At 53.1% G+C, this 26,327-nt stretch overlaps 1 protein-coding gene across 3 annotated transcripts; it reads right to left on the minus strand.

Moving 5' to 3' along the window:
* Nucleotides 1-11,625: 11,625 nt before the first annotated feature.
* LOC104511516 (sodium/calcium exchanger 1-like) lies at nucleotides 11,626-26,044 on the minus strand. 3 transcript variants are annotated; one of them, XM_010154165.1, is made up of 9 exons: nucleotides 25,944-26,044; nucleotides 23,255-23,275; nucleotides 22,409-22,426; nucleotides 22,274-22,288; nucleotides 21,514-21,582; nucleotides 20,518-20,648; nucleotides 19,280-19,379; nucleotides 13,722-13,997; nucleotides 11,626-12,134 (listed from the first exon to the last, which is right to left on the minus strand). In XM_010154165.1, the coding sequence occupies exons 1-9, from the start codon at nucleotides 25,957-25,959 to the stop codon at nucleotides 11,758-11,760; spliced, it is 1,023 nt and encodes a 340-aa protein (XP_010152467.1). In that variant the 5' UTR covers nucleotides 25,960-26,044; the 3' UTR covers nucleotides 11,626-11,757. The 3 variants fall into 3 exon arrangements, with proteins under 3 accessions (XP_010152467.1, XP_010152469.1, XP_010152468.1); XM_010154167.1 differs by lacking the exon at nucleotides 22,274-22,288 and having other exon boundaries at nucleotides 25,944-26,043; XM_010154166.1 differs by lacking the exons at nucleotides 21,514-21,582; nucleotides 22,274-22,288; nucleotides 22,409-22,426; nucleotides 23,255-23,275; nucleotides 25,944-26,044 and adding an exon at nucleotides 25,815-25,845 and having other exon boundaries at nucleotides 20,518-20,636.
* Nucleotides 26,045-26,327: the final 283 nt, after the last annotated feature.

Here is a 26,327-nt window from a genome sequence, read left to right on the forward strand (position 1 = left end):
GCAAGCCCGTTCACTGGAACAGGGCCCTTATTTCTTTATTACCGATTAATTCCTACGGATCTTTACGACCAAGAAATTTAAGAAACACTGAATCTGCTCAGCAGCCAAAAAACTCACCTGAGCCAAAAATCTCTCTGATATAGTGGAGCCTAACAGGCGTGGCTGAGGTTGTAGTTCCACTGCAACAGACTTGGGGATCACAGAAGATAATGAAGGGTTTTCCTAGCATTGAGGAGTTCTTTTAGGAGGAAGAAATGGAGAAAGGAAATAGGATTTTTCTCTATTTAAAATATAAATTTTAATTTCTGAACAGGCTGATTTGGGCAGCTTCTCCCAGGTGAAGGGCTGTGCATCCCCCTGTTTAACTGTGCCCCTGCAAGGACCGATCCTCTTGCTAAGTATCACGTCCCCACGGTGGCTGGGTCTCCCCTGCCCCGTCCCCCTGCAGGGAAGGGGACAGACCTGGGCGTCAGCGGGATTACTTCTGCCATCGTGCTGGGGCTGCTGTGGGCACCCCGTGCGTTGTGGGGCTTTGGAGTGGGCCGGACCTCACCAGGCTGAAGCCCTGGTGAAGCCCTGAGCGAGGGTTGCCCGCGTGCTGCAGGGTTTACTGAGGGCTAACAACGGTATCGTGCTTATGGCCGATGAAGAGGCAGAAATGACCGGCGAGGGGGTCTGAATGCCCTGAGCCTGCAAGGGGTTTCTCTCCTTCAGGTGAGCTACACAGCAGTAGCAGCAGCACAACTGCGACCTCCCTGCTAGAGAACAGGCCCGGGCTTCCAAACCCGTCTCTCCGCGAGAGGAACTACAGGAAAAATGAGATTGTCAGAGTGGTTGTTACTGGATCCCGTTTATCACCGTTACAAAGTTGTCTCGTGCCTCCCTACTACTCTATTTACTGCTCCGGTAAAAAAAACCAACATCATTGGCATATTTCTTTGCTCTTAAAGATACAAAAAAGCAAATCTTCAAAAGATAGTGGGGAGAAAGGTGCTTTCACAATGACATTCAGAGCAAAAAGAGAGAAACGACATTTTACAGATCATTAGAGAGCTATCTTTGGCAGAATATTTCAAATAAATTATTTTTACAAATATTGTCCTCAGTCATATATTTATTTTGAATAGTTCACTTTCAGCTATAGGGTTACTGGTTCACTACTCTCTATTAATAGGAAAACACCACAAATATAAAAATATATGAGCTCAGCACAATTTTTAGGCTACCACAACTGTCTCCAATGATTTCAAAAGTTGTAGATCGATACCACAGAAAATATGAAACAGGTTTTCTAACAGCATGTGTCAGGTTAGAAGATCACAGCTCGCCGCTGTTGTAAAATGCTCCGGGGAGGGTGGCTGGCGCCCTTGCATGGGATTAGCATGGAAACGAGTCAGAGGAACCAAACGCTCGGAGCTGGTCTCTGCTGCTGCCGGACACCCCCTCACGGGGAATCGCCTCTCTTTGACCGCACGGCCCTGTAAGGATTAGAGACGTCGTGCTGGCTGGCAGCCGAAGGGTTTCCGCTCCCAGGCGGGAGAGGAGGGAAGCGTGCAGGCAACGCCGGGCTCGCTGTGCTGAGAGTTTCTGACAAACCAAGATGTACCCGCTCCTGTGCTTTCCCCCAGGAGGGAGACCAAGCGCAGCCGCTTTCACCCCCAAAGTCCGCTCACCTTCGCCTGGGAAAAAGCACCCAGGGAGCCGCAAGCTTCACCCTTGCGTCACGGCCAGATCCTGCCACGGGCCTTGGCCGGGACCCCAGTGGGATGGTGACTCTGCTGGGGATCCCAAGCTTGAGCCGTGGTGGCCCAAGGAGAGGGCTCGCCTGGCCCCAACCTCCCCTCCCTGCACGTGCCACTGAGTCCACCGAACATTTCAGTTTAAATATTTCACTTTGTTTATACAGCATGTACAGAATATACAGCATCGGATAAGTATTTCCCAGCAGACTAGAAGTGTCTCCCAAGATGACCTCTTTTATCAACAAATATATATAAATCGACGATAATAAAAGAGTCGTACCAACAAATATTATGGCTTTTCAAATCGTCTAGCTGCATTGTGCCATTGGACTTAGGAGGAACCACGAGAGAGACAGAGAGATCGGGAGTCTGCCGAGCCCAGGGGTGACCCTCAGCTCTGACCCGCTGGGGCAGGGGCTTCGCACTGCGGGGGCAGTGCTGGCTCACGGCACCAGGCCCGGCTGGGGTGGCAGAGGAAAGGCGGGGATGAATTTATGGCCCATACTCGGGTTTCTGTCTCCATCCAAGCCAGTTCTTCTTCTAACTCTCCTTTCAGCCCTGCTGAAAAATTAGGCCCTGTGGAGCTGGGGTCTGCCGCCCCGGGGACACCGGGTGGTGCTGCCAGAGATCTCTCGCTCTCTCTCGGTCAGGGTTTGCACAAGGGATCCGCCTGCCCTGGAGTGCCCTGAAGCTGTCAGGGGGAGATCACACAGGATGACGGGTGACACAGGACGTGGTGGGTGACCGTGACGGGTGGTTGGGCTCATCGGTGCTTTGGGTGTGCAGGAAGGGTGGTTGCAGCCCTCCCACCCTACCCAGGGCGGTGGGGAGCTCCCCTCGGGCTGCTGAGCAGGGAGAGCAGTGGCTGCTGTCAGAGGAGAGCAGGAAAACGCGAGACATCCGTTTTGGATGGCTGATTATTTGGATGGCACGTCAGAAATAGCAGAGGACGACCTTGCGTCAGCAGCGCCGTCCCCAGCCCCCAACCTGGCATGGGGTACTTGTGAGGTGGGTTACCTGTGTCCCAGCACAACCCGCCTGCTGCCTGCTATGCCTGGTGGGATGCATCTAGCCACTAGCCATTCCTCTCGCTTTTCAGGACCGGTGAGCCACGCTGAGCTCTTTCCTGTGTGCTGCCGTTACAGGGGGCCCTGGGCTTCTCACCCATGGGGGAGCATCCAGCACCCCCAGCACAGGATGTACAGGCAGCTGCCAGGTCCCTTCCTGAGTGTCCCTCGCTCCCGAGTGGGACAGTGATGTGAATTACATCTCTGCCAAGACAGATGTGTTTCTGCATCCTCTCCGAGCTCATAGCAACAGCCTCTTTTCTCTAGTAAGAGAAGCAGTTGCTTTCCCTGCTTTTCAAGCATATGGAAATGGCTTTCAAGAACTGGAGTGGTCACCCAAGCATCGAGGTAACCGGACCACTTAATTACTGCAGAAAATTAGTAATGATTCTAAATTACTGCTACCATCAGTTTTTGACTAACTCCCATCTCATTTCCCTCTTCTTCAGGATATTATGGCCACTCCCTGCGTGCCTCTCTGGCTCAAACCAAGGCTGATGCTCACACGAACAAGCATGGGCAGCCCCGGTTTCCCATCTTCTCTGCCTGCAGGATGCTGAGCTACGGGTGGCTCTGCCTCCTGTGGCAGCGATGCGGGCGGCAGCGCAGGGAGAGTCCCCTGCAGGGAACCTGCTGCCTTTGTGTGAGCTTTCCTGGTGACAGCTTTGCTCCCTGGCAGGCTGACCGCTTCTTGCTGGGAATATCCCATGGGCTTGATTGTTGGGGTGAGGGCGAGGTAGCGTGTGGTGTCCTCCGTGTCCTCTTGTTTGATTCACAGTGACATTTGCGCATGGGGATGACCAGGTGTACCAGAGACCTCCCCAAATATCCCAGGGATGGTGATGGGTATAAAGATGCCTGTCACTGCTGAGTCGTCTTCAGGAAGTCACGGTTTTGATTTTACAAGCTCATGACGCCTCTCTCTGGCACAGAGACCTGGGGTATAGAGGGCTGCCTTGTACCAAACTCGGCGTTTTGTGGCTTTTACCAGCATTTTCTTCCAGCAGGAGCTAGGAAGCTTAGGAGAATTCACCAACTTCTCCACTCCATCCATACATAAAAGGGATGTGTTGGACTGCTGAACAATGTCCTCAACAGGTAGTCTTTGAAGCTGGGTTATTTGCAGAGCTGTGCTTCCTAATGCTTAATGCATTACAGAAAAAAGAAGCCGGACAAGTGGTGTCATAAGCTGAGTTCTTGACAGGGAAAAAATAAATAACGTTTTCTTTCTTGCTAACGTAGCGACTGTAACGTAAAAGGCATTATCGCAATCTTTCGCTCTCTAGAGCTGCTCGAAGTGGTGCGTGTTCCCTGATTAGAAGCAAGACAAGCGGCTCTCCTGCATGGCTCGCTGCTTGAACGTGTTTTCTCAAGAGCTTGGAAAATGAAGGAAGCAACATGGGGCAAACAAATGAAGACACAACAGGCATCGGTTCATTTTCTGTACAAGGGGAGTCAGCAAAGGTAATCACAGCTCTTACTGCAAGGCAAGACCAGGGCGATGCACAGGGCTGTAGCTGAAAGCAGGGGGCAAGGGAGCCGTCTCAGCATTACACCGAGCAAGGAAAAACCTGGTTGTGCACCTCCCTACATCCCTGAGGGTCACAAAGACATTAGTTTGCAAAAGCTTTCATTAATGTTCCCAAATAAGCCTGGTAGCAACCCAGGAGACATTCGCACCACCAGGATCTGATCCGTTCCGCGCTAGTGCAGCAATTTTACAGTCACTCAGCAGCTCTCCACGTTTCTCAGTATCTCTGAAAGCAGCTCTTCTGGCAGAAACTCCTGCTTCGGTAAGCAAGGAGCCTGCCAGGGGCTGGGGTCGAGGGGTGCATGCTCCTGGTGATGGTGATGCCACGGACTGCGGTGGCAGTTTTCATCAAGAAAACAGAGCGAGGCACCTCCACGCAGGTCTTGCCCTGCCATCATCTGCAAGGGACTCCTCTGAGTTGGAAATAAAGGAGAAGAAATAAATCCAACCTCAGCAGAGAGGTCAGGAGGTGCAGGAAGAGAGCCCTGTGACAGTCCTCCATGTCCTGCAAGGGTTTAGGAGCTCTGAGCGTGGATAAGCATCCCAAACCATTGCGACTTGCTTGATTTAAACTCTACCCACTTTAAACGGTGGCAGGAAAGTTTTGTAGGCAGGTAGGTAAGTTTTAGAATATTTGTAGTGCCAAGAACAGGCTCCATTTGAATGAAAGGCGTTGAGGTGGAGCTCATTTAAAGCAAGTAGTTTGCTCTGGAAGCGTAGAGGCAGGGTTGGGGTGGGGTGTGGAACCAGAGCATCTGTGGGACTTGATAACAGTGGAAATTCAGCAGAAATGTTTGATCTTCCAAAAACTCATGAGTGCAAGACATCAGCACAATTAAAACCATGCCTGTGGGTAGTGCCTGGGTGAGGAGCAGGAAGGGCTCAGCATGCTGACGTTGCGCTTCTGCTGGGTGGAACCCTGCGTGGCCCTTTGCACGCAGGGGCTCAAGTCAAAAGCATCCTTTGGAGCAGTTCATCGTTGCCCTGAGATAGAGGCAGAAAGTCTGAGCTAATTGCTGTCTAAGCATTGCTGTTCGGTCCAGTGAGAGAGGAGACTTGTTCCACATGGGAAGCTCCCAGCTGTGGGGCAGGAGGTACGGAGAAGGCTCCTCTGCAGGGAGACCGAAGGAAGAGAGCATGCGAACAGGCTCCGCAGCAGGGACCAGCACAGAGAAAGCCACGGGTTGGATTACCACTGTGTGCAGAAAGCCACTCTTGGGCCTTGAGATGGTTCAAGGTGGATGCTGAAGGACCCCAGTGCCAGGTAGAATATGCTCCTGGTGCATTGCTAATGCTTCTTCCCACCACTACCTAGAACGGCACGCTGTTGGGGGTGGGGTGCGTGTGCTGGGAGGGGTGGAGAGCTGACATAGCGCAGTACATCAGATCGAGGGCTGTTTAGAATCAAATAGGTAAAAATACTGCCTGTGGCTGGTGCCCACGGACAGCCAAAAAAGCTGGAGGCTGTGCTGTAGCTGTGCAGAAATCACGATGGATGTCTGTAGCCACGGCAGCTGGGGCAGGGCGATACGCCGTGGCAGTGCCTCAAAGTGGGTTTCCAGGTCTGGATGGGACCCTGTGGCATTTCTCCTTTCCCTGGTCTCTCTGATGCTGGACATCCCACTGGCAGCACCTGACTCCAGTGCCCACTTTGGGAACGGCATGCACCCCGGTGTCTTCTTTCACACTTCCAAGGCTTGGAGCCCGGACCTGGTATTCACCTTGAGAGGGTAGCAAGGGCAGCAAGAGAGGGTGCAGAGCCTTCAGGAGAGAGCAATGAGCCACTCTTCGGGCACTGGGGCTCAGGGGCAGGGCTGGCCATTTTTTGGGATGCTCCAGAGAGACAACAAGACCGTGCGGAGATGCCTTGGATGCTCTCAGGGAGGTGCCATAGACAGCATGTCCTGCTAATAACAGCAATTTTCTGGCTGTCTGTAATGGTAACAGCAACTGCTTGGCCGGACGGGCCCCTTCCCTCTGCGTGAGGGGTGTTGCTGGCTGGCGAGAGGCTCTCGGCACCTCCAGTTCCAAAAGAAGGAAGGCTCAAGTCCTTAAAAGGTGAGGAATCTCACTCTATTTATTGTCCCTTGGTACTTTTTGCAAGAATACAGATGCCTCTGGGATGCTTTCCTGCGCAAGTCAATTTTTTACAAGATAAACAGGCTTTTCAGCAGCTGGGCTGTGCACGCGTACGCGTGTGTGTGTGGTCGCTCGCTGCACGCTCTGAGAGGTTCCCGGTGTTCTGCAAACATGCTTCCCCAGATGGGTGCCAAAGCTGACAGAAAAATAATGCAGGGGGTTCTCCTGGAACAACACCCTCTGGCATCTAAGTTTTCCCTCTTTTCTCTCTTCCTGGCTATGCCTGGCTCTGCTCCTCTGGGAATGCAGCTGAGCCACCTCCCTAGGTATGTATATGGCCCCCCACACCACTGCGCTTGATTCCTAACGAAGCGTTTAAAAATAGCCGTAACAATAACACACAGGCTCTGGTTGTCCCCTCCCCACCCGCAGCAGAAATAGCACAGCGAGTTTATAGACTGCGTCCAGACTCGTGATCACACAGGTCTCAAGGCCTCCCTTTTCCCTTTTGTCCTTTCAGAAAGCAATGAAGGCGGGGAAAAAGATGCACAAACAACTCTCACGATCTCCCCTCACCCCCGAGCCACCACAGGCTGCCTGGAAATGGGTGGCACACAGGCGGGTGCGATGTTTGGAGGTTCGGTTCCCTCGCTGCCCTGGCAGAGGTACAGGTGGGCGGCAAGCAGTTTGGGTAGGCTCAGGTGTGAGATGCTGCAGGTTTGTGGCTCCCGCTGGCACCTGCAGAGTCCCTGGCTCTGCTGCACCTTTTCGACGTGTTTAGGTTGTGGCTGGGACTTGCCTCCTCTGCCGCTGGCGACTGAAGAGATGGGGATGTGGTTTTGTAAGATGCTCAGGGCTATCACTGCTCCATGTGCTCCTTCCCTTTGCCCCAAGGCACTTTGCAGTGGCTTTGTTGAGTTATTTGGATGTCCGCCTCTGAATGTCCTTTGCACTGTGCTGCATCCTTTTTCATGGAAAGGTTTGCCTTCGGCTAGTGGGGTGATGACGAGGTGAGAGCAGCCGGGGCAGGTGGATAGAGGGAGGTCAAGGGTTTGAAGTGCTCTTTCTGGCAACCTCCCTGTTCCCTGGGGCCTTATCAGAAATGCTCGATGCCCTTCCCTTGTGAGGACGGTGGGGAGGCTGGCAGAGACAAGGAGGCACTAGATGGGGACCCAGGGGGCTGGGTTGTGGCCCATGGGGAGGGGTGGGTGTGAGGACCAGACGTGCAGCGCCAGGGCCTGTGCTCCCTCCTGCTGCCCCGGCAGCGTTGCGGCTGGGCACAGGGGTCTCGCGGAGGAGGACAGCTTACTTTTGCCTCTGGAGAGTTTGGTTTAAACTTGAGGTTGGTGCGGAGGAGCAGGCATTACACCCTCGTGAATGCAGACAAGTGGCCAGGGCTTAGTGGAGTGGTCCTTCCCGTCCTTCCGATGGCAAGGCAGCACCCAGGTAAAAGGCTCGTCCATGGGCAACTGGGAAAATACCTGTCACACTTTGCATAAGCTTGTTAAAGATGCCAGAAAGCACGCAGCTGGCAGAGAATAATTGCATAAACAAGGCTGGTGTTTACTGTGTGATTTAGGCCTTGTCCGAAGCAAGCAATGCTTCATCATTCCCTTTGGAAAGCTCTGTGAGCAGAACAGTTATTTACTGCCTGTTAAACTGAGCTGCTACACGAGTCCTGTTCGGTTGTTAATGACTTCAGTGACTGCAATTCATTCCGAAGAAGCAAATGATGAGCGTAAAACACCAACATCACCTTTCAGTAGATTACTGGGTCAGGAAAGCGGCTTCGCTGTCCTAAGTCACTGCCTGAGGAAAGCGCACGGACGGCACTGCCTGCCTTCGCCGGGGGCTTGGCGAGCGTTGCAGCTTGACCTGCGCCCATCCTGGAGGGTGCAGAGCACCCGCAGGGAGAGTGGGGCCAGCAGCACGGCTGGCAAAAAGTAGCCTAGGTTGTGGGGAACGGCTGGGTTTGCGAGAGAGCAGCCCAGAGACCGTGTTAAATCCTCCAGCTGATGGGGTGTGTTAGTTACCTGCTCTGCCACGTGTCCCCACGCATCAGCAGGTGGGAATTTTACTGCCTCTGGGCCTCTGCAGACACGCTCATGGTCCAACAAAATCACCCCCCTCATACCCTTTCCTATTTCCAGCCTGGACATCGGAAGCTGGACACGGCTGTTGGTGCCAGTCTGACCGACTCTGCGGCCCCATCCTGACCCTGCCCAGCAGACAGGCAGGAGCAGGGACAGAGCACGGGCAGGATCATGGGCAGGACCCCAGGAACATGCACCCTGGGCAAGGTGCCACACCGGGAGGGGCAGGGAGAGCCTCACCACATGAAGGCAGCGCTTGCCTGGGACCCATCTCTGGAGCTGGTGTTTGGGTTCAGCCGTGGGACCTAGGAAGTGATGCAGGGAGGGTTTGTTTGGGGACAGCTCAATAGATGCTGAATGAAACACAGGGAAGACCAACATCCCTGGGCACGGAGAGACTTTTCTCCTCCTCAGTGCTGAGCTCTGTCGAGCCACGCGGGTCAGAAACAGCCCATGGCACCGGGATGGGGCATGGGCAGGCAGCCGCCCAGAGCAGCCCAAGCTGCCAGTTTGCTCAACGACCTTGTGGGGTGTCTCGGCTCTGCTTTGGCACTCATGGACCCTGCCCTAGTAATGCATCTCTTGCATCTCTCCTCCGCATTAACTAGTGGCTTAACCTAGCGCAGTCACCGTGAGGCTGGGACAGAGCAGGTCTACGTCACCAGAAGCAGAAAGAGCTGGTAAGCACCTTGGGGGCACGCACACGGCTCTCCCCGAGCCTAGGGCAAGCCAGCACTGACAGGGGACCAGCACAAGAGCAGCTCCTGGCCCCATGAGGGCTGCACTGCTTGTCCCTGGGCAGTTTCCTGCACCCCCCGAGAGCTGGGCAGGCTGCGAGCCAAGGCTGTAGGGCAGCACGTCGAGCCCGAGGCACAATGGAGATGGAGCAGGAGGAAAGCTGTGAGATGGGGCAGGAGCGGGTGTGCAGAGGCACCGTTGGGCCCCGCTAGCGGCAGAAACAGAATGAAGGCAAACCAATGAGTAAAGAAGAGATGGGTACAACGATGGGTACAACAATGGGAGGGGCAGGAAGGGTTTTCCATAGAGAATATGCGGGAGCACTACTGGATCCATCAGGAATCATTACAAACTTTATTTGTCTGTGCATTGTGTACCATTGATAAGGATCATCACAATTAGTGGACTCACTGCCTATAGTGGTGGGCAATACACACAAAGAAAAATCAATGAAGCCAAACAGATGAAAATGAAATAATTGTACATAAAGGTCATCATAAACCTGAACAACCTGCTTTTGATTCTTCCCCCAAAACAATGAGAAACAAAAAGAACCCCCCCCAAACCTGTCAAAAGTGAAAAAAAGGCTTGAGAAGAGAAAAAACCCCCAACCCGTTAACTCTGTACTCCTAGAGAAAATCTTACACCAGGTTAATTAAAATTTCCACAGATTGTTCAAAATGAGTACAAATACCCCCAGCCAATCGGTTATGGTACAAGCACCAGACGTGGTTTTCAGCTGGGTGGGAAGAGCTCACCAGTGGATGTGTAGGCTGGGTGTTTGCCTGGCTGGGACACCGGGAAGCCCGGCGAAGGGCGCGTGGGGTGAGGAGACATCTCTCAACACCAGTGCACAATTTCAGCCCTGCGCTACAGCCCTACATCCCCACCTTCCTGGGCTCGGCTCGCTACCCCAGTGTGCTACTCTGCACTGCTGGAGTCGGGGGGGTGGTGTTGCGCTACGCCTCCCTGTCTCCTGCTTCCCGTCGATCTCAGATTTGGACAGTGCAAAATGTGGCCTTTTTATCTTGGGGGATGCTTCCCGGTTATGCTCAGTGACGTGGGAGATCTCGTCACGGCCCTTCAGCCCTTACGCTGAATTATTCTGCCTCCAAATGGCTGTGGGAAAGGATCAGCTTTGGGGACTGATCCCGATGGCTTAATGGTCAGAAACAGGGGCTGTCACTAGACCTCTGGGGACACAGGGAATACCAGGGGGCCAAGGGGCTTTGAGGCAGCCGCCAGCTTTAAAGGCAGAGGCAGGCGAGGCGCTGGGGACCAGCCGTGCTCGGCCCCCTGGGGCTGGAATGCTGCTCATCCCCGGGACCTTGTGGAACACCTCCTGTGGACGGCGGAGGCCTTCGCGTCGGCTTCAGCACGTCCGAGACTGGACGCTGTCGGGGGGACCCCAGCCACCCGGGGAGACAGAGCCTGCAGTCTCTGGGGCGCGGGTTTTCCTCCCCTGAAAACCTACATCTGTGTGGCTGTTATTGCTTCTCGTGGACCCACGCGCGGAGCAATAAATGGGGACAGCTTTCCCTCCTTTTACCCCCACTGAGAGGAAACAAACAAACAAACGAACAAAAACCTATGGCAAAACTAAACTAACTAAAATAAATAAAATCCAGTGAAAAGAAAACACTTGTATCTGCAATGCTCAACCCACATGGCTGGAAGGACTATCGCTATAGGATGCTATATACAGAGAGGGTTCATTTCATTCATGCAAATGTTACAAGTACCATGACAGCATGCCCAAGGAGGTGGACGAGGCGGGGGGAGAGCCCCCGCTGCTCCGCGCAGCCTTGGCTTAGGACACCGAACACGAGGCTGCGGCTGCGCACCCCCGAAGCATGGAGGGGGAAAGGCGAGGAGCATGTGTGTGTGGGGAAATGCTAGTTGTACACACGCCAAAACAACAAAAAAAAAACCCAACCCCAAATCAATGACGAAAACGGTTTGTGTTCTATCCTTAGAAAGCTCCCAGTTTCCCCTTGTCTTCGGTCTTGCTTCTCTCCAACAGGGCCAGAGGGGACGTTCCCGAGTGGCGAAGGCAGGTGCGTGGTGGTTGGAGGTCAGGACCCTCGCTTTCCTCTCCTTCCCTCGCCCACTGCTCTGTTCCTCACCAGCTACTCTGGCCTTCCCCGTACCAACGTGCCCCGGTTGCCTTCACATCCATCCTCCCGGGGGGCCGGTGGGCAGGAGAGAGCGATGGGAAAGGGCTCGGTGGCTATCAGCCGCTCTTGTCGATAGAGTTGCAGAGAGGGCCCTGCCGCCGGGCTCCTGGCCGGGGCCACTGCCCGGGGAGGGGTCCTGCTGGCTTTGGGGTCCTGCCTAGTTCAAAGGATGCTCCAAAGGCGCTTTCCGTCAGCAGGTGTGTGAACATGGCAAATCTCTTTTATTCTTACTCTGTTCATTATACACAGCGTTATATCTATATCTATACCTATATATCACTCTATATAGATACATATAGATATATATATTTACTATCTTTGATTGTCCCTTTAGAAGCCCTTTATGTGGCAGTAGGCTTCCAGAGATGAGAAGAATATGTACAAGAGCCAGAGGAGGATAAAGAGTGAGGATGTGAGCAGCTTGGAAGTCCGCGGCCCGCCCAGCTCACCTCCAATCTCGGGTCTCCGTCGGTAGAGCAGCACGCCCACACTGATAAAAGCAAAAATGGTGAAGAGGGTGACGGAGAAGGCCAAGGTGCCGGGTGAGACTTGGAAGGCTTGTCCGTGTGCCGCGTGGTAGATGGCCGCAATGGACCAGGCCACCCCAATGCCCAGGAAAACGTTCACAGCATTGCTCCCGGTGACATTCCCGATGGAGGCATCCGCGTACTGGTCCTGTGTTGCCGCTACTTTGCTGGCAAATGTGTCTGCAAAGGGAAGGCAGAGAGAAACCCTCAGGAAGAGTCAGGTAAGGAGGGACAGCAGCAGGCAGTCTGGGGACAACAGCATCACTTGGGGAATGGAGATAGTGGGTAAGGGGACAGGGTACGGTACAGCCCTGTCTATGGGCAGTCCCAAGGAAGGGCACATCTGGCCAGAGCTAGAGTGACAATAAGGGTCCAGAAGTGCCTAGGAGGGAAATCTTAATGTCCAGAAATATAGAGCTTCCCCCAGTGTGGTCCCAGATGCCCCACAGTACTACACTGTGTTGGCTGCTTCTCCCACACCCACTAACTTATTGACTTGCAAAAGAACTCAAAAGGTTGGAAAAGCTTTGTGGGAGCCACAATGGTTTGCATCTATCCTTCAGGTCCCCTGAAGTTTTGTATTTGTGTTTTTGTGTTGGCTTCAATGATGTCTCTCCAAACCCTTTTGCTTCACCGAAGTCCAGTGTCTTGTCCAGCGGCTCCACCAGCTCTAATACTGGTGCCAAAAAAGCTGTGATAAAACTCATCTGGCCTTTTATATTGGCAGCTCTTGTGTTGAGCAGACCAGCACAGCACTGCTCTGTGCCATAGGGAAGGGCTGATGTTACTACAAACCCATTCTGGATCTGCAGGGGGCGTGTGCAGGCGTGGGGGTTAGCATCTGGTTTTTGTCGAGGTGAGCACTCTCAGCTAATGATGAGAAGGAATCCTTAACATATCTGCACTCCCAGATCAACTTGGGTGCAGGCAGCGGAGTGTGGCTCAGAAACAAAAACGGTGAGGTCAGATTTCATGGTTTTTAATTCTACAGAGTTTCCCTTATGCTCCTTCCCAGCAGGCTCCAAGGTGAGACGGCGAAGCGCAGCCTCGCCTGAGAACCCGGTTTCATGTGATGGGAAGGGCTGGGCACCTCTAAGCACAGTGAGAGGGGCCATTTGCAGGGAAAAATTCAAAAGTCTGCTTTACTTTAAAAAAAAAAAATCCCACAGCAATGCCTCTGACTGTTGAGGGAAGGAAAAGGCATTTCCCCTTGTTCTCAGCCTTGGTCACGGAGCAGTAACGGAGTTGTGGGACAGTGCTGATGCTTCCGTGGTGCTGCAGCTGCCACAGCTGGAAGAGGCATGGAGCACATCTGGGGCACACTAGCAGCACCAGCCAGAATGGGGAAACAACCACATGCACTTCTGCAGACTTGAGCTGTGCTTTTAATGCAGGGAATGCCCCGGTGGGTCTTGATTTCACTGCCCGTTTGTCTGATGCCTCTCCGGGAAAGCACCCTGCACCTCCCCGGCGTGGAGGATTTCCTGCTCTGAGAATGGATGCCATGCAGGCTGCCCACAGAAATAGATATTTCACAGTCTTTGTGAGGGGAAGGTCCTTGAAATAATTTCCAGGGGACTGAAGCCACATCCTGGTTCTATCCTCCCGGCCCATCTGAGACTGAGAAACACCTTCCACACACACCTCAGATCTGTCCTCAGGGGTCGTGCAGAGCACGACCTTGCTGTGCCCAGCTTTCCCATCGCAAACCCGAACGCAGGCTGGGCAGAGATGGATCTTCACAACGAACCTTACTCTTGTCCTTACCTGGCACTGATGTCCCCAGTGCGACAAACACGACTGCGGTGACCGAGTCTTTCAAGCCAATGGTGCACCCAAAGTGGGACGCCAGGTCGCCGATGAAAGCTGTCAGGAGGCCGATCATGAGGATGGAGACAACGAAGCAAGCCCAGCCATTCCAGTAGTCTGTTGGGGGCACGAAGGCAAAAAGGACCTTCCAGAAGACGGTCAGAAAGTGCATCACGTAGTCAAAGCAGGAGGGCAGCTTCTCCTCCCCACATTCATCATCATCGTCATCTTCCCCTGGAGAAAACCACCAGTGCCTGATTAGACTTGCCCATCCTGGGGGAGGCTGGGAAAAGCTCCTGTGCATACTGCAGCCCCTCAAATGCCATCTCTCAGGATTTGGGCCCTAGAAGGCCTTAGCTTCCACTTATTTTCTGGGTAATCATCCAAGTGCCTTTCCTGACCCTTCTCACAGCACAGAGAGACCCTCTGAAAGCATTGGTCTTGAAAATCAACATGCACTTCAGAAAATACAAAGCCTCACGGCAGCAATTCTTCCTGGGTTTAACCAGCAGATGCTTTCCGAGACTCAGCCCCTGCTCAGGAGCCCTCACCCCAGAAGACGCTGGAAACCACTGGCCTCACGTGGGCTGGAGCCGATCATGGCAGGTGAACCCCCCTTTTTTGAGTCACACCTCACAGGCAGCTGCGATTGCTTCCAGGTCTCTGGAAAGATGGCTGGTTTCGGTGGCTGCTGAGCTGCTAGCTCTGGCATGTCACCTTTTCTGCAAACTGGGATACAGCCATGAAGAATACCTGCCCTAAAACCTCTCTGGTCCATCACTGCTTGTCCTTCCCTGTTGCATTTCCCTGGCCCTTCACGTGCCTCCTTATGAGCTCTGGCTGACCATTCCCTTTGGTCTGGTGTGACCAAGGTCCGTGGGCACCTCCTGCACATGAAAATGCTTTCCCATTTGCACCCCTTCCACGTAGCTGTCAAGCACCCCAGACCACGAGCCAGCTATGGAGCATCATTTGTCACAGCAAAAACGCACTTTCCTTCTCTTTATTTTCTGCCCCTGACCCAGGTCAGCACTTCTCACCGATCTGTTGTTAATGCCTTGCAGAGGTCAGTTTCCCAGCATGAGCCTGCCAGCAGCCCCGGCCCCATCTGATCACCAGGCACACTGTGTGGGTCGGACCCCGGCTACCCTGCTGCACCGCTGCTCGTGGCTGTGGCCCCTGCAGCACCTGCAAGCCCTGTGTCTCCAGCACAGATGGGGCGTTGGGGATGCGAGTCCTTGTGCCCATCCTGCCCGATGTTCTGGAGGCTCTCAGACCCCAAGTGCTGGCTGCTGCATGCTCCCAAGGGCTCTCGGCGAGTTACGCAACCGCAGCCATGCCCCCGGACATGCAGGCTGGCTCATGCCCAGAAGCTCCCTGTGGGTTGCAGGGGAAGAGCTCAGCAGACATCAGACTGTCCTGGCCCCCTCCCCTGTCTCCTTGGCCCTTTCCCCTGGCACTGGCTCAGCATCTTTTCAGTCCTGGCAGAGCCATGGGGATCCAGGCAGGTGTCTTGGTCTCTCCCTTCTCTAGGTGTCAGCACATCACCTCTCTCTCCAAAGCCACTCAGCATCCAGCCTCCAGGGAGTCGCACCATGCGAGGCTGACGCTGCCAGTGAACCCCCTGGGGCTGGTGACCTTGTGCCTGACCCCAGCAGCTCTGATGAGGCACCTTGTGAGCCCTCTGGCCAGCCTGTCCTCTGGGTGCTGAGCTCCCTCAGCCTGGCACAGTGCACAACACCATGGTTGTGGCATGGGCAGAAACTCCTCCATCTCACACTTGAACCACTCCCACGCATGAAGGGGAGCTGACGCTTTCCTGATGAAAGCAGTAGGAGCCTTCCCTCAAGAAACAAGGATGGGTTTCACAGTCGCAGACTTGGGGATTCCAAGGCCATCATAAGCTGTGTTAAAGACATCCCAAACCTGAGCGTCTGCTCCACCACAGTGGGCGAGGGGACAAGGTCCCACCTCACCAGACACTGGTTTTAAGGGGATGGCTCTGTGCCTGGGAAAAGCTGCTTGTCCCGGCAGCCACAGCACTGATCAGGCTGTCGTGAGACTGCGCTGTTTTCATCTGCCCCACTGCTGGCCAGGGTGAACATTCCTCCTTTCACGTCTTCCTCCGCAATGTGGATGTTTGATTGAATAACAAAATGTATAAAGCCTCCCCACAGGGAGAATGAAACGGTCTTGCTGTACACCGTGTACCAATACGTGGGTATCAATTAACCCCGTGTTCAAACGGCGGCTCTGTGCCATGACGACAGATCTACTGGGGAAGCTGCTGGTGAGCTGCTGGGTCTGTTGCTGCTCACAACAATAATTGCTTTCTGCCTCCTTGCAAAGTTGGCGATGAAAAGCCAATTGCGGGATCAAGACGTGGCATCCTTCCTGGGAAAGTGGAGGCTGAGCCCTGTGTAGAACTTTCATCTCTTGGCTATTCCCCTTTTTGGTCCCACAGGGAGCACATGCAGCACACATGGAAGCAAGTCCCAGAGATCACCCAGACTGTGATCCCCCTCCAGATGTGGTAACCTGTAAGAGGAGTCAGCCTGCTTTTGGGCTGGCTCAGCTCCAGTACTTGTAAACCTTGCACTCTGCTGGCATCCCTGGGGGGTCTCAGCAGAGGTGCAGTTGCAGGGGAGAGGTTAGTGGTGGACCCAGTGAGAGAAAGGCAGGAGGGAACCTCTGATGCAGGTATCTGTCTGTACACAGGGGATATGGCATCCCACGTGAGGGCTAGGGTGAAGCTGGAGGGGATTCAGTGGGGCCACCAAGATGACCGGACCCTGGAGGATGTTGCCTCTGGGGAGAGGTGGAAGGAACTGGTTTGATGAGTCAGGAGGAGAGGAGGTTGGAGGGGACCAAGAAACAGCCCTCAGTGACTTGGAGGGCATGTCCAGAGGGGATGGAGCAAAACCCCCTCTGCACTGACAAGTGATAAACAAGGGTCAACGGCCACGAACTGCAGCCTGGATGGTAACACGAGGAGAAACATCTCCCCCAGGAGGGTGGTGCAGCCCTGGGGCACATACCCTGGCTGACAGACATCATCTTTGGAGGCTTTCCGTATTCGGCTAAATAAAGCCATGACCAACCAGCGAAAAGTCCTACTCAGCACCCTGCTGGGGCGCAACTTTGCACACATTTTTTGTCTTCAAAGCACCTTTGCATCTGCAAAGATCAAAACCAACACATAAGATAGGGCCGGTGGGAAACTTCATGTCTCTACAATAACTTGCTGGAAAATGATGCGTTTCTCGGCTTTAAAGCTTCAAACTCACTATGGCAGAAACAACAGCTAATCAGTGGCATGGTGTTATTATTTTGGCAGATATAAATACCCTATTCCTGTGCATTGTCGTGGAGATAAGGAACAGTTTTTCAGCCTGGGAAACCTATGCTGGCCTGGTTTTTTTTGCTCATCGCACAAAGGCTGGTACTGGCAGGGTACGCTGTGCTGCGCTCACACTGAAATCTGCAGCAGGTATTTTAATCCTTTCCCAAGCTGCATGGATCTCAATCTTTACAGAGATGACAGAGCAGACTGAGAAATGAACATGAGTGGCACTGTCATAACACTCATTCACATCTATCTGTCATTTTGTTAAGCAGCAATAATGTCTCTCTTTCAACAAGCCGGCCAGGTCCCATGAAGGTGACTTGAAACGCGGAGTGAGGGCAGATGGTGACCCAGGGGTGCATTTAGGAACAGGCTCATAAACCCCAGGATGTGGAAGCAGCTTTAGGGACTGTTGGGTGCACACCGCAGGCAGCTATGGGCGAGAGGCTCAGCCCCACGGGCAGCAGGGGATGGCACAGCACCTGCACCACCCTGCCACAGACTGACCTGCTGCTCCACTGCTCGGCCTCCCCGCCAACACTGCTCTCAGTTGGGTGGGAAATGGGATTTTAACGTTTTTTTCCTCAGCTGGGATGTTACTTTTTGAAGTGGGAATGTGTGACTTTCACCTACTCTCCGTGACGGGTTACAGGGAAAAACTCAAACACAAACTCCAGCGTTAGAAGCATTTTAACTTGCTCAGCACAAAGCTTGAGGAGCTAAATCTTGGCAAAAAAAAAAAGTATGTCCAGAGCTCAGAGACAAAATACTGTTACCCAGCTGCAAGGGACAGCTCATGCCCACCGAAATATGCCACATCTATGAAATGTTTGTTAAATATCCTGCTAGCACTGATGGTGGCTGTATATTCAAGACATGGTGGCAATGTGACTTTCACGTAACTGCAGTCTTTACACGTGTCACAGAGATGGGATCCAAGGTCCAAGTACTAGTGATTATCTTTGCTTTAATACGGGATGCAATTAAATAATTGATTCTGGCGTAGATTAGTTTAGTCGTATTAGCTACAAAACCTGCAGCAAGGATTGTCTTGCATGATATGTTCATGCTGTATCCGAAATAATGGGAGGCTCTTGGCTGGAGGCTCTAAGAATAGCTACGCTACAAGAAGAGGGATCACAATTTGAGGAGATAGCTGCTGCACAATGTCCTGTCCTCGTTTTCAGAAGCGGAGGGTAAATGGTACAGCCATCACTTTTAATTACTCTGCGCTGGGCAGAAGTTACCCTGTACAGCAGAGCTTGAGGTAGGAAGTGTGAGTGTTCTCCCATGAATTTCAATGCACAATTAGCCAGATGAGCTCAAATTGCCTTCCCCAGTGATTTAATTTAAGCTGGTTTATTTTGCCCTAATGCGTTCACACACGCAGCCCCGGCTGGGCTGTGGGGCTGTAACATCCAGACAGTGAGTTATAGTGTCTCCAGCTGTTAAAACCACATCCAGAGGAGACCTTTCTTTTATCTTCCACAGATGTGGGAAGGCTAATATATCCTATACTGGGCATACTGGTAAACATGGCACTGTCTGTGAGAACAATACAACAGGGCATTTCTGAGGGAAAGACAATTCTCTAAGAGAGGGGAGACATGATCAGATATGACCATGGGTATCACGTGCTGCTGCTGAGCCACTACCTCCAGCCACAGCTGTCTGGAGCAGCAGGAGTTCCTGACAGCATGGGGTCAAGGGCAAACTTTGGCCCACAGAGTGGGGGACTCAGTGGCTGTCTTCAGGGCTTGGAACCCTTGCTACCGCGTTGTCCTCACCCCAGCAGTACGGAGAGCACCAGGGGTGGGGAGCACTGCTGCTTTGCACCAGCATCATTTATGCCACTCTGAACATAACCGCTGCGTTTGCCTCCCAAACCTCTCTCACCGAAATGACCTTTCCCCTCTGCCATCTGGTAATGGCTGGGGTGTTTCTCTGCTGGTGCTACAGACAACACTTAGTGCAGGAGGTTTCCTACCCCTCAGACAAGGTATCTCACGGAAAGGTTTAGTCAGCTCTCCTATTTAAGCGGATGCTGTAAATAACTCCACCACCTGTTTTGCCTCCTGCTGCTCCACTACGGTCTGTATCACCGACACAGCCAAGCCAAGACACCAGCGAAGTCGGTCGTAATTCACCTGGAGCTGTGGTCCAAACTCACCTGCGCTGACAGTAATAGCCTCAATAAACTGCTCCCTCCAGCTGTTTGTGCCAACCACCAAGGCCAGGTTCGTCTTCTTAATGAGCTTGTCCACTGTGTTCTGTAGATGGAGACGCAGAGGAGAGAATTAGGGGCTATCAGGCTGGAGATGCTGGGCTAAAACCCACCAGCGCTAGTGCTTATAGCCATGCACTCACAGAAAAAACTCAGTAGATTTTAAGCTCAGGTCAATAGCCCCAGCAGTGGAAGCAAATGTAAGAACTTGCAATTCCCCTTGCTGCCGCTCAAAAAGATCTTTTGAAACCTGCTCATGATGGGAGTCTGAACCATGTCAGCAGAGGTTTAACAGCATGCAGTGCTGAGGTGCCACAGCTCCCGTTCTTTCCAATGACTTGCGAAGAATTTTTACTAGGCTGTTTCAGAGCACTGACTGGGACTTGCTCAAGGCCTATTCGCAGAGTGAGGCTCTACCTCTCTGTGCTGCCCAGGAGCTGGAGACGAGCGCCGTCAGGGAAGGTGCTGGGGCAGCAGCGGGTAGGAGATGCCCCTGGGCCGGCAGCCGGAGGGCTGCCCGCATGCTGTGATGCCTCAGATGACGGCAGGCAGCAAAGCTCTGGGAGGGAGGCAGCCACCACTCTGACACGGCAAGGGTGGTCCAATATTTTTTTTTTTTTTTTATACTACAGAAAAATGGAAAAGATAATGAAACGGCCAGTTTTCAGGTCTTGGTCTGGCTCACACGTTCACGGCAGCTTAGCTTCACAACCGTTACTTGCGCTTAGGGTATCAGCCCGGGGCTGCCTGTAAGTAGGATCTGTGAGAACATGACTGTGAGAACAAGGTTATGTTTTCATGCAACCTGCAGCATTTTGGAACCCAGTCAGCTCTTGGGCTCTCCAGGATGATGTACTTGTGTAATAATAACCACCAACAATCTGCGAGTGGGACAGAAAGTCTAGGATCAACCCCCAAGGACCATGGCTGTGGACAGGGTGAGGATGCAGAGTGTATTTTAATCTAGCACCATCTCACTGGAGTGACCCTCACCCTTTCACCATGCCTTGGCTCAGCCACCTTTCCAAGTGTCCCTTGGTCCTGCTCTGAGACCTTGCGATGCCAGGAGCTGCCTCTCTTTGCTGTGACACCATTAACATATGCTTGTTGATGCCACGCAAACCCAAAAGGAGGGTCCCCAGCTGGAGGGGAAGAAGAACAGGGAGAGGGTACACAGACAGTACCTTGAACTCATAGGATTCTTCAATGATGACTTCGAGCTTGGTATGCTCCCCGAGGACTGGGCGCCCCATCTCTGCGATTCGACGTTCTTCCTCCTCCTTGCTGGTCAGTGGCTGCTTTTCTTCATTTTCCTCTGCAAAGCAAAGAGCCCGTCGGTGAGCCAGGCCCGGCTGGTCACTCCCTGGAGCCAGCTTCCCGTCAGAGGGGGAGGTCAGAGCCTCCGGGTGGGAGCATGAATGACAGAGCAGCGGAGAAGGAGGAGGTCACAGAGCAATAGGCAAGGTAGTTTTGCTGGGAAATGCTAGCAGAAGTCTGCAACCTGTCCAACCTCAGTCCCGTTCCCCCTGGAGGTCTGGGGAACAGCTTATTGCCTGGTGTCTGCTGCCTCTCCCACAGGAGTGCTGAGGGGGGGCAGATCATCACTAAGTCTGCTCCATTTCCCAGCTCTCCAGGTCTGCACTGGCGCATGGTCAGGACGTTTCCATCAGCCTGTTACAACCACAGAGAGCTGCCAGCAGACCCAGGGCTGAGATTGGTATGAAATCCTGACTCTGTCTCCTAAGCAGGGCTTTACCTTGGGGAGGGAGCTGGCAGCTGGAGAGCATCCTGCTGTGATGGTGGGGCTGGAGGAAATAGTGCTGGGCCATTCAGGTCTTAGGAGCCATCCACAGGGAATGGCCTGTCCCCAAACCCTGAGAGGGGAAGCAATGGGTCACTACCAGAGCAATGGAGCAGGTCTGCACCTCTGCTGGCATCCGTGGAACCTCTGGTGCATGGGGACCACGGCAGCATGGCTTTTGTCCCTGTCCCTACACACACACCCACTGAGCTCCCTTCCAGTCCATCCCGGAAGGATGGACATCAGATCTAAAGCAGAAGGACATCAGATCTAAAAAGGGCTGGGTTCACTGGAGACTGGAATTAAACTGTCAGTTGTCAAACACCCCAGTCCGTCCGCACTGGACCGCCACGGCCTTCGGGCGTCATGCTGCAGGTACCTTGGATGGTGACCACGGTGCAAGGAAGAGGATGATCTCTAGCCTGGACCTTCCTGAAGACAGGTTTGCCTATCAAAGCGATCAGCAGGAGATCAGCAGGAGGGACTGTTTGCCCCGTGCAAACCGCTGCCATGCAGTTAGTAAACTACTACTGCTTCACACGGGGTTAGTGTCACTCCCTTGCCAGCTGCACAGGCAGCACCATGCTATGGGGAAAGCCCTTCTCCTCCTCCTGGTCAAAGGGATCGGCCTCACGGCCAGAGCCTGGTTACTCTGATTTAGTATTTACAGGGCTCATGATGGGCTGCTCCGAAATGTGGGGGACTTATCTTCCCCCCTGCAGTGCTTGGCCTTAAAAGGGATGCTGGGCTGGCTAATGATGGATGAGCCAACCCTGCAGCCTGGTCTCGCTGGTGGGAAGGGCAGGGGCTGCTTACTGGAGGCAGCCATGGGGTCCCGCACCTCCCGCAGTGCTTGGGCACCCCAGCTGAGGCCTGGGGGGTGAGGACAGGCTCCCCGTGCAGTGCAGAGCCCTGTGCACACACCTCCCGTGGGGGCAGCAGGGAGGGGAAGGCTGGACCAAGCGGAGAAGCAACCCCTGCTCCAAGAGATGGAGGGGGACTGCCTGTCTCTTCAGGGGTGACGACTCACGCTCCTCAAGGGAGAGGTTAGGTGTGTGGGGCAGGCAGAGCACTCTGTGAGAGGACAGTGTTAGCGTGACCGTCCGGGGCAGTGGGGCCGGGGCATGGCACCTTCTTACCCTTCCAGAGTTTCCCTCCAGGACAGAACAAAAGCAAAGAGGAAACCAAGAGGAAAGAGCAGGGTGAGCAAAAGGCCATTAATGGGGAGGGAGGTGGGGGGTGTGTGTGGGGAGGAGGAGAGCAGAAATCCATACCTGTGATGGTGAAGCCACCTAGATGAAACCAGAAATGAGAGAGAGAGAGAGAGAGAGAGAGAGAGAGAGAGGATTAGCACTGGCACAGAAACATGAACGAGAGAGGATTAGCACTGGCACAGCAACATGAACACCCCACAGCCCGCAGGGATGTGGTGTTCCTTCCCTGCCCCACAGCCAGGGGCTATGGACGTGAAAGTCTGCCTCCTGACACGCACCCCAGGCACGGTGTGGGAAGACCTGCACACAGGCTTCTCAACCTGCATCTGCAAGCTGACAGCCCCCACTGTCTCATGGATATGCTGTGGGGTGGGTAAAAGCAGCACGAGCCTGCCCTGGGGCTGGGGGTGCTTTGGGGAACGAGGGCGGCTTTGCTCCCTTCCCCAGCTGCCCTACCCTAGGGGTAGCCAGTGGGAAAATTCAGAGGCTGGGTGGGCTCTAAATCTCCCCAAGACTGGAGGCAAAGTTTTCACCGTCTCCTCAAAAAGGATCGGCCAACTTTCCTGTCCAGCCACAAGCATCCCTGAGTCGCCAGGCAATCCTGTTTCTGCCTTGCCAGAGTGAGAGGCGATGGGTTAATTTGCATGGCGCAGGTTTGTAACTTGGGGTTACTATAGCTTTAACAACGCCACTCCCGAAAAATGCTCATTGCTGCTCGTTAAAGTTAGTGACTTTGGGGCTCTATTCCAAGGCAAGATGTGGCATTAGATACCTGAGCTTACTTAAGCAGTGCTGACCACCCTAAAAGAGAATGTCGTGAGCAAGGAAAAATGTCAAACAAAATTGCCTTCCGAAAATACGCAGACAAACTGGAAAAATGGAAAAGAAAAATGAATGCGCGCTTACCAAGCTCATTCAACAACAGGGCTGTGAAGGAGACAGACAGAGACAAACACAGAAGAAGAAAAGTAAATGAATAATGAAATCAAAAGGGATATCCACAGAAAGACTCCAGATCCCAGGGCAGAGATTTCAGATCTGTAAAGCTGCCGGATGCCATTAGTGTTGAGAGAAAGGCACTAAAAATAAAGGAACAGAAACGTTTCATGGGATTGTGGATTTAAAATAAAAACTATTGCAAACACGGGGTGGATATGGCATTAAAAGGCACGCTCCAAAAATTCATTTTTCCCCTTTGAATTGTATGTGCAAGATCTTCCATTGGTCTCGGAGACAGTTCTGCCCCAGGGGAGGACACAAGATGTCCCATGTGCAGCGGCTACTGGCTTTGACCTCCTCCAGCTGCCTAATGGGGAGCAAAATCTCCATCAGGCAGCTGCGCTTCCGGTGTATATACCGGGATAAGAAAAACCTGTGGCAAGCATTGGCTCAAGGATCTTGTCGCTCAACATTTTAGGTCTCCAAAACAAAAGACAAAGCCTCTCCCTTAGTGCACTGGTGGGTCTCTGGCCCCTGAAGCACGGACCCCACCACGGCTACACGGCCCAGGGCTGACATTTCAGAGATGCTCTCGTCTCCAGGGTGCTGAGTGCACAGCTCACCCCGCCTCGCTGCCTCTGGTGCAAACCCGAGTGTAAAAAAAGAGTTAAAAAAACCCCATTGCATGGCCAAAGCAGCAAACGGCATCCTTTAAAATCTTGACCTGCCTTCCAGCTAGTGAGTTTGCGAAGCTGAGCTTTCCTCAAGTTTCCTCAGTTTTCTTTGTGACCAGGAAGATGAGGAACTTGCTTTCCTTTTCCTTTTATTTGTAATTAAAAATTTCTGCTGGGATCTCATGAGTTGGTACCATGAATCCCAAAACTGGGGCCTGGAAAGTGTGTTTGCTCCTGCCAGACTCACAAGGCTGAGTCCATGCTGGTCCTCGTGAAGCTGGGCAAAGCCGGAGACACCCACTTGAGTTGTCCATGTGTCACTTCATCCTAGCAACGCTGTCTATGCTTTGTAGCTGACCCCTCCAGATGTTTTTATGGTACAAATCCCACCTGCAGAGCCTGGGCCATGCCAGTGTGTCTGATTTTTTCGCTTTGCTTCTGCTAGCTAGCCACATAAACCAGCAGGAAATCCGATGGAGGGGACGATGCAGCTGTCCTAGACAACATCTGCACCGAAGGGGAAGGTGGCATTGCTGCGGGATGTGCTTGTAGCCTGAAATACAGCAGCACATCCCCACTCAGCATGGGGGGCCGCTGGGGGCCCTCTCTGTCCTGAATAAATAACGTACTGTGAACCCACACCTGCCTAAGGGAGAGCTTATGTCCCAGAGATTAGAAAGCAGCTCCAAGGCAGTCAGACCAAATGCTGCTGCCAATTTTTTACAAAGGGCTTTAATAAGGGTCTGTTGTAGGGCACTAATTATCTTAAGTAACAATAAAACTGCTTCTTGCTCAGCCACCAATAGTGCGCAGAATTAGCTCTTGCCATTAATTTTCACTTAATTTCCTAGCAGGAAAAAATGTAGAGAAAAATAAGTGAACTCTGTCTTTTTGGGAAGGTTTGCAGTTGGTTTAGAAATGTGATGAAAGAATAAATTGTTTTTATTATTCCTATGAGAAGCTATTATCCAGTGCAGAGCCATGAAACTTTATTTGAGTATAACCTGATTTCTCCTAGACCGATTGCATCTTATGGTATTAACTGCTTGTGCTGTGATTCTCAGCTATTTTCACATCCTGGTGCCAGAATAAAAAGGCTAAAATTACTGCTCTGGCCATGCATTTTATTTCAAGAGTCGGCTATTTTATCTTCTGATAAAAATGATGCAGCGTCACCTTTTTACTTCTCGAGACTGAATGTTCTATTTGAGTAAAGGATGGTGTAGCTGCGACGTGTCAGGGGAGCACTCTCAAAATGTCTCTGGGGACTGGTGATGCTCATTGTCCCCTGCCCAGGAGCTCAGGAGCCCTCCTGGGACCACAACTAGCTCCTGGGGGCCCTTGTGAGCGAGACGGAGAACTCCCAAAATGAAAGAGGAAAGAAAACAGAGCAAAAAGGTGCAGTGGCCAAGCTTCAAAGGAGGGAGGGCAAAACGGCCGGGAGCCAAGGTGTGAGGAGAAAGGAGTGTGAGAGTAGGGAGACACAGAGAAAGCGGACGGCAGCGTCTCGAGAGCTGGTCTGGTTTTACTCTCACACCTTTCACTCCTCGTCGTAGCCACACCGGGTCCCCAAGCACAAGGAAGAAACTGCACTCTTTCTCATACTCCTCACGGTCAAGTACTCTAAGGGTAATGAATTTCCTGTGGGAACACAAGACAAAGGCAAACACATGATTGGCATCACACACGCATGCAGTTCACGTTCGCCCAGGTTCTGTGGTGCCGGAGATGGTCAGGTGGGGGGAAGCGGCTGCACATCCCCCCTGGGGCATATGGGGAAGGGCAGGAGCATCCCGGCCACCCGGCCGGGGCCAAACCTTGGTGGGCTGAGGAAAGACTGAGTTCGGGGGGACGGGAAGTGTCCTCGCTCCTGCCCTTTTCCATAGGCATTGGGAATGTGAGCTTGGTGTTGCAGGTGCCAGGCATGAGTGAGCCAGACAGGGACACACAGGCTGGGCTCAGCCCCGGAGCACGTCCCCCACCTTTCTTCTCACTCATCTCCACCAGCTGGGGCTCCCCGATCTCTAGGTAGAAGGTCTTGTTTTTCTCATATTCCTCATCATCTATCACCTTGATTGATATCGTTTTGCTGGAACAGAGAAGAAGAAATAGAGATTCAAGAATAAGGGGGGAAAAGGGAGGAGGGGAGAGGAGGAGGATGGAAATGGCAGGAGAGGGGGGTTGCGGACAGAAAACAGTGGGTTTGGTAGCACAGGCTGGAGGGGCAGCACAGCCGAAAGCAAAGGGCAGGAGCTGATGGGCCGAGCTTGCCTTAGGATGAGCATGGACCGCAGGGTCAGAGCGCCAGCAGCTCACAGGGTGTCATCCTCCCCGGCACGGCCAGAGGCCATGGCTGGACATGACTC

The sequence above is a fragment of the Eurypyga helias genome, unplaced genomic scaffold (assembly GCF_000690775.1).
Source record: "Eurypyga helias isolate BGI_N326 unplaced genomic scaffold, ASM69077v1 scaffold33736, whole genome shotgun sequence".
NCBI lineage: Eukaryota > Metazoa > Chordata > Aves > Eurypygiformes > Eurypygidae > Eurypyga > Eurypyga helias.

Bases quoted from the DNA above. Each gene is read 5' to 3' on its own strand.
- LOC104511516 (XM_010154165.1), bottom strand. The intron at 13,998-19,279 runs GTGAGTTTGGAC...GGTTTTCTCCAG, and splicing joins GGCTATTACTGTCAGCGCAG to GGGAAGATGACGATGATGAT. The intron at 12,135-13,721 runs GTAAGGACAAGA...TTCCCTTTGCAG, and splicing joins ACTGGGGACATCAGTGCCAG to ACACATTTGCCAGCAAAGTA.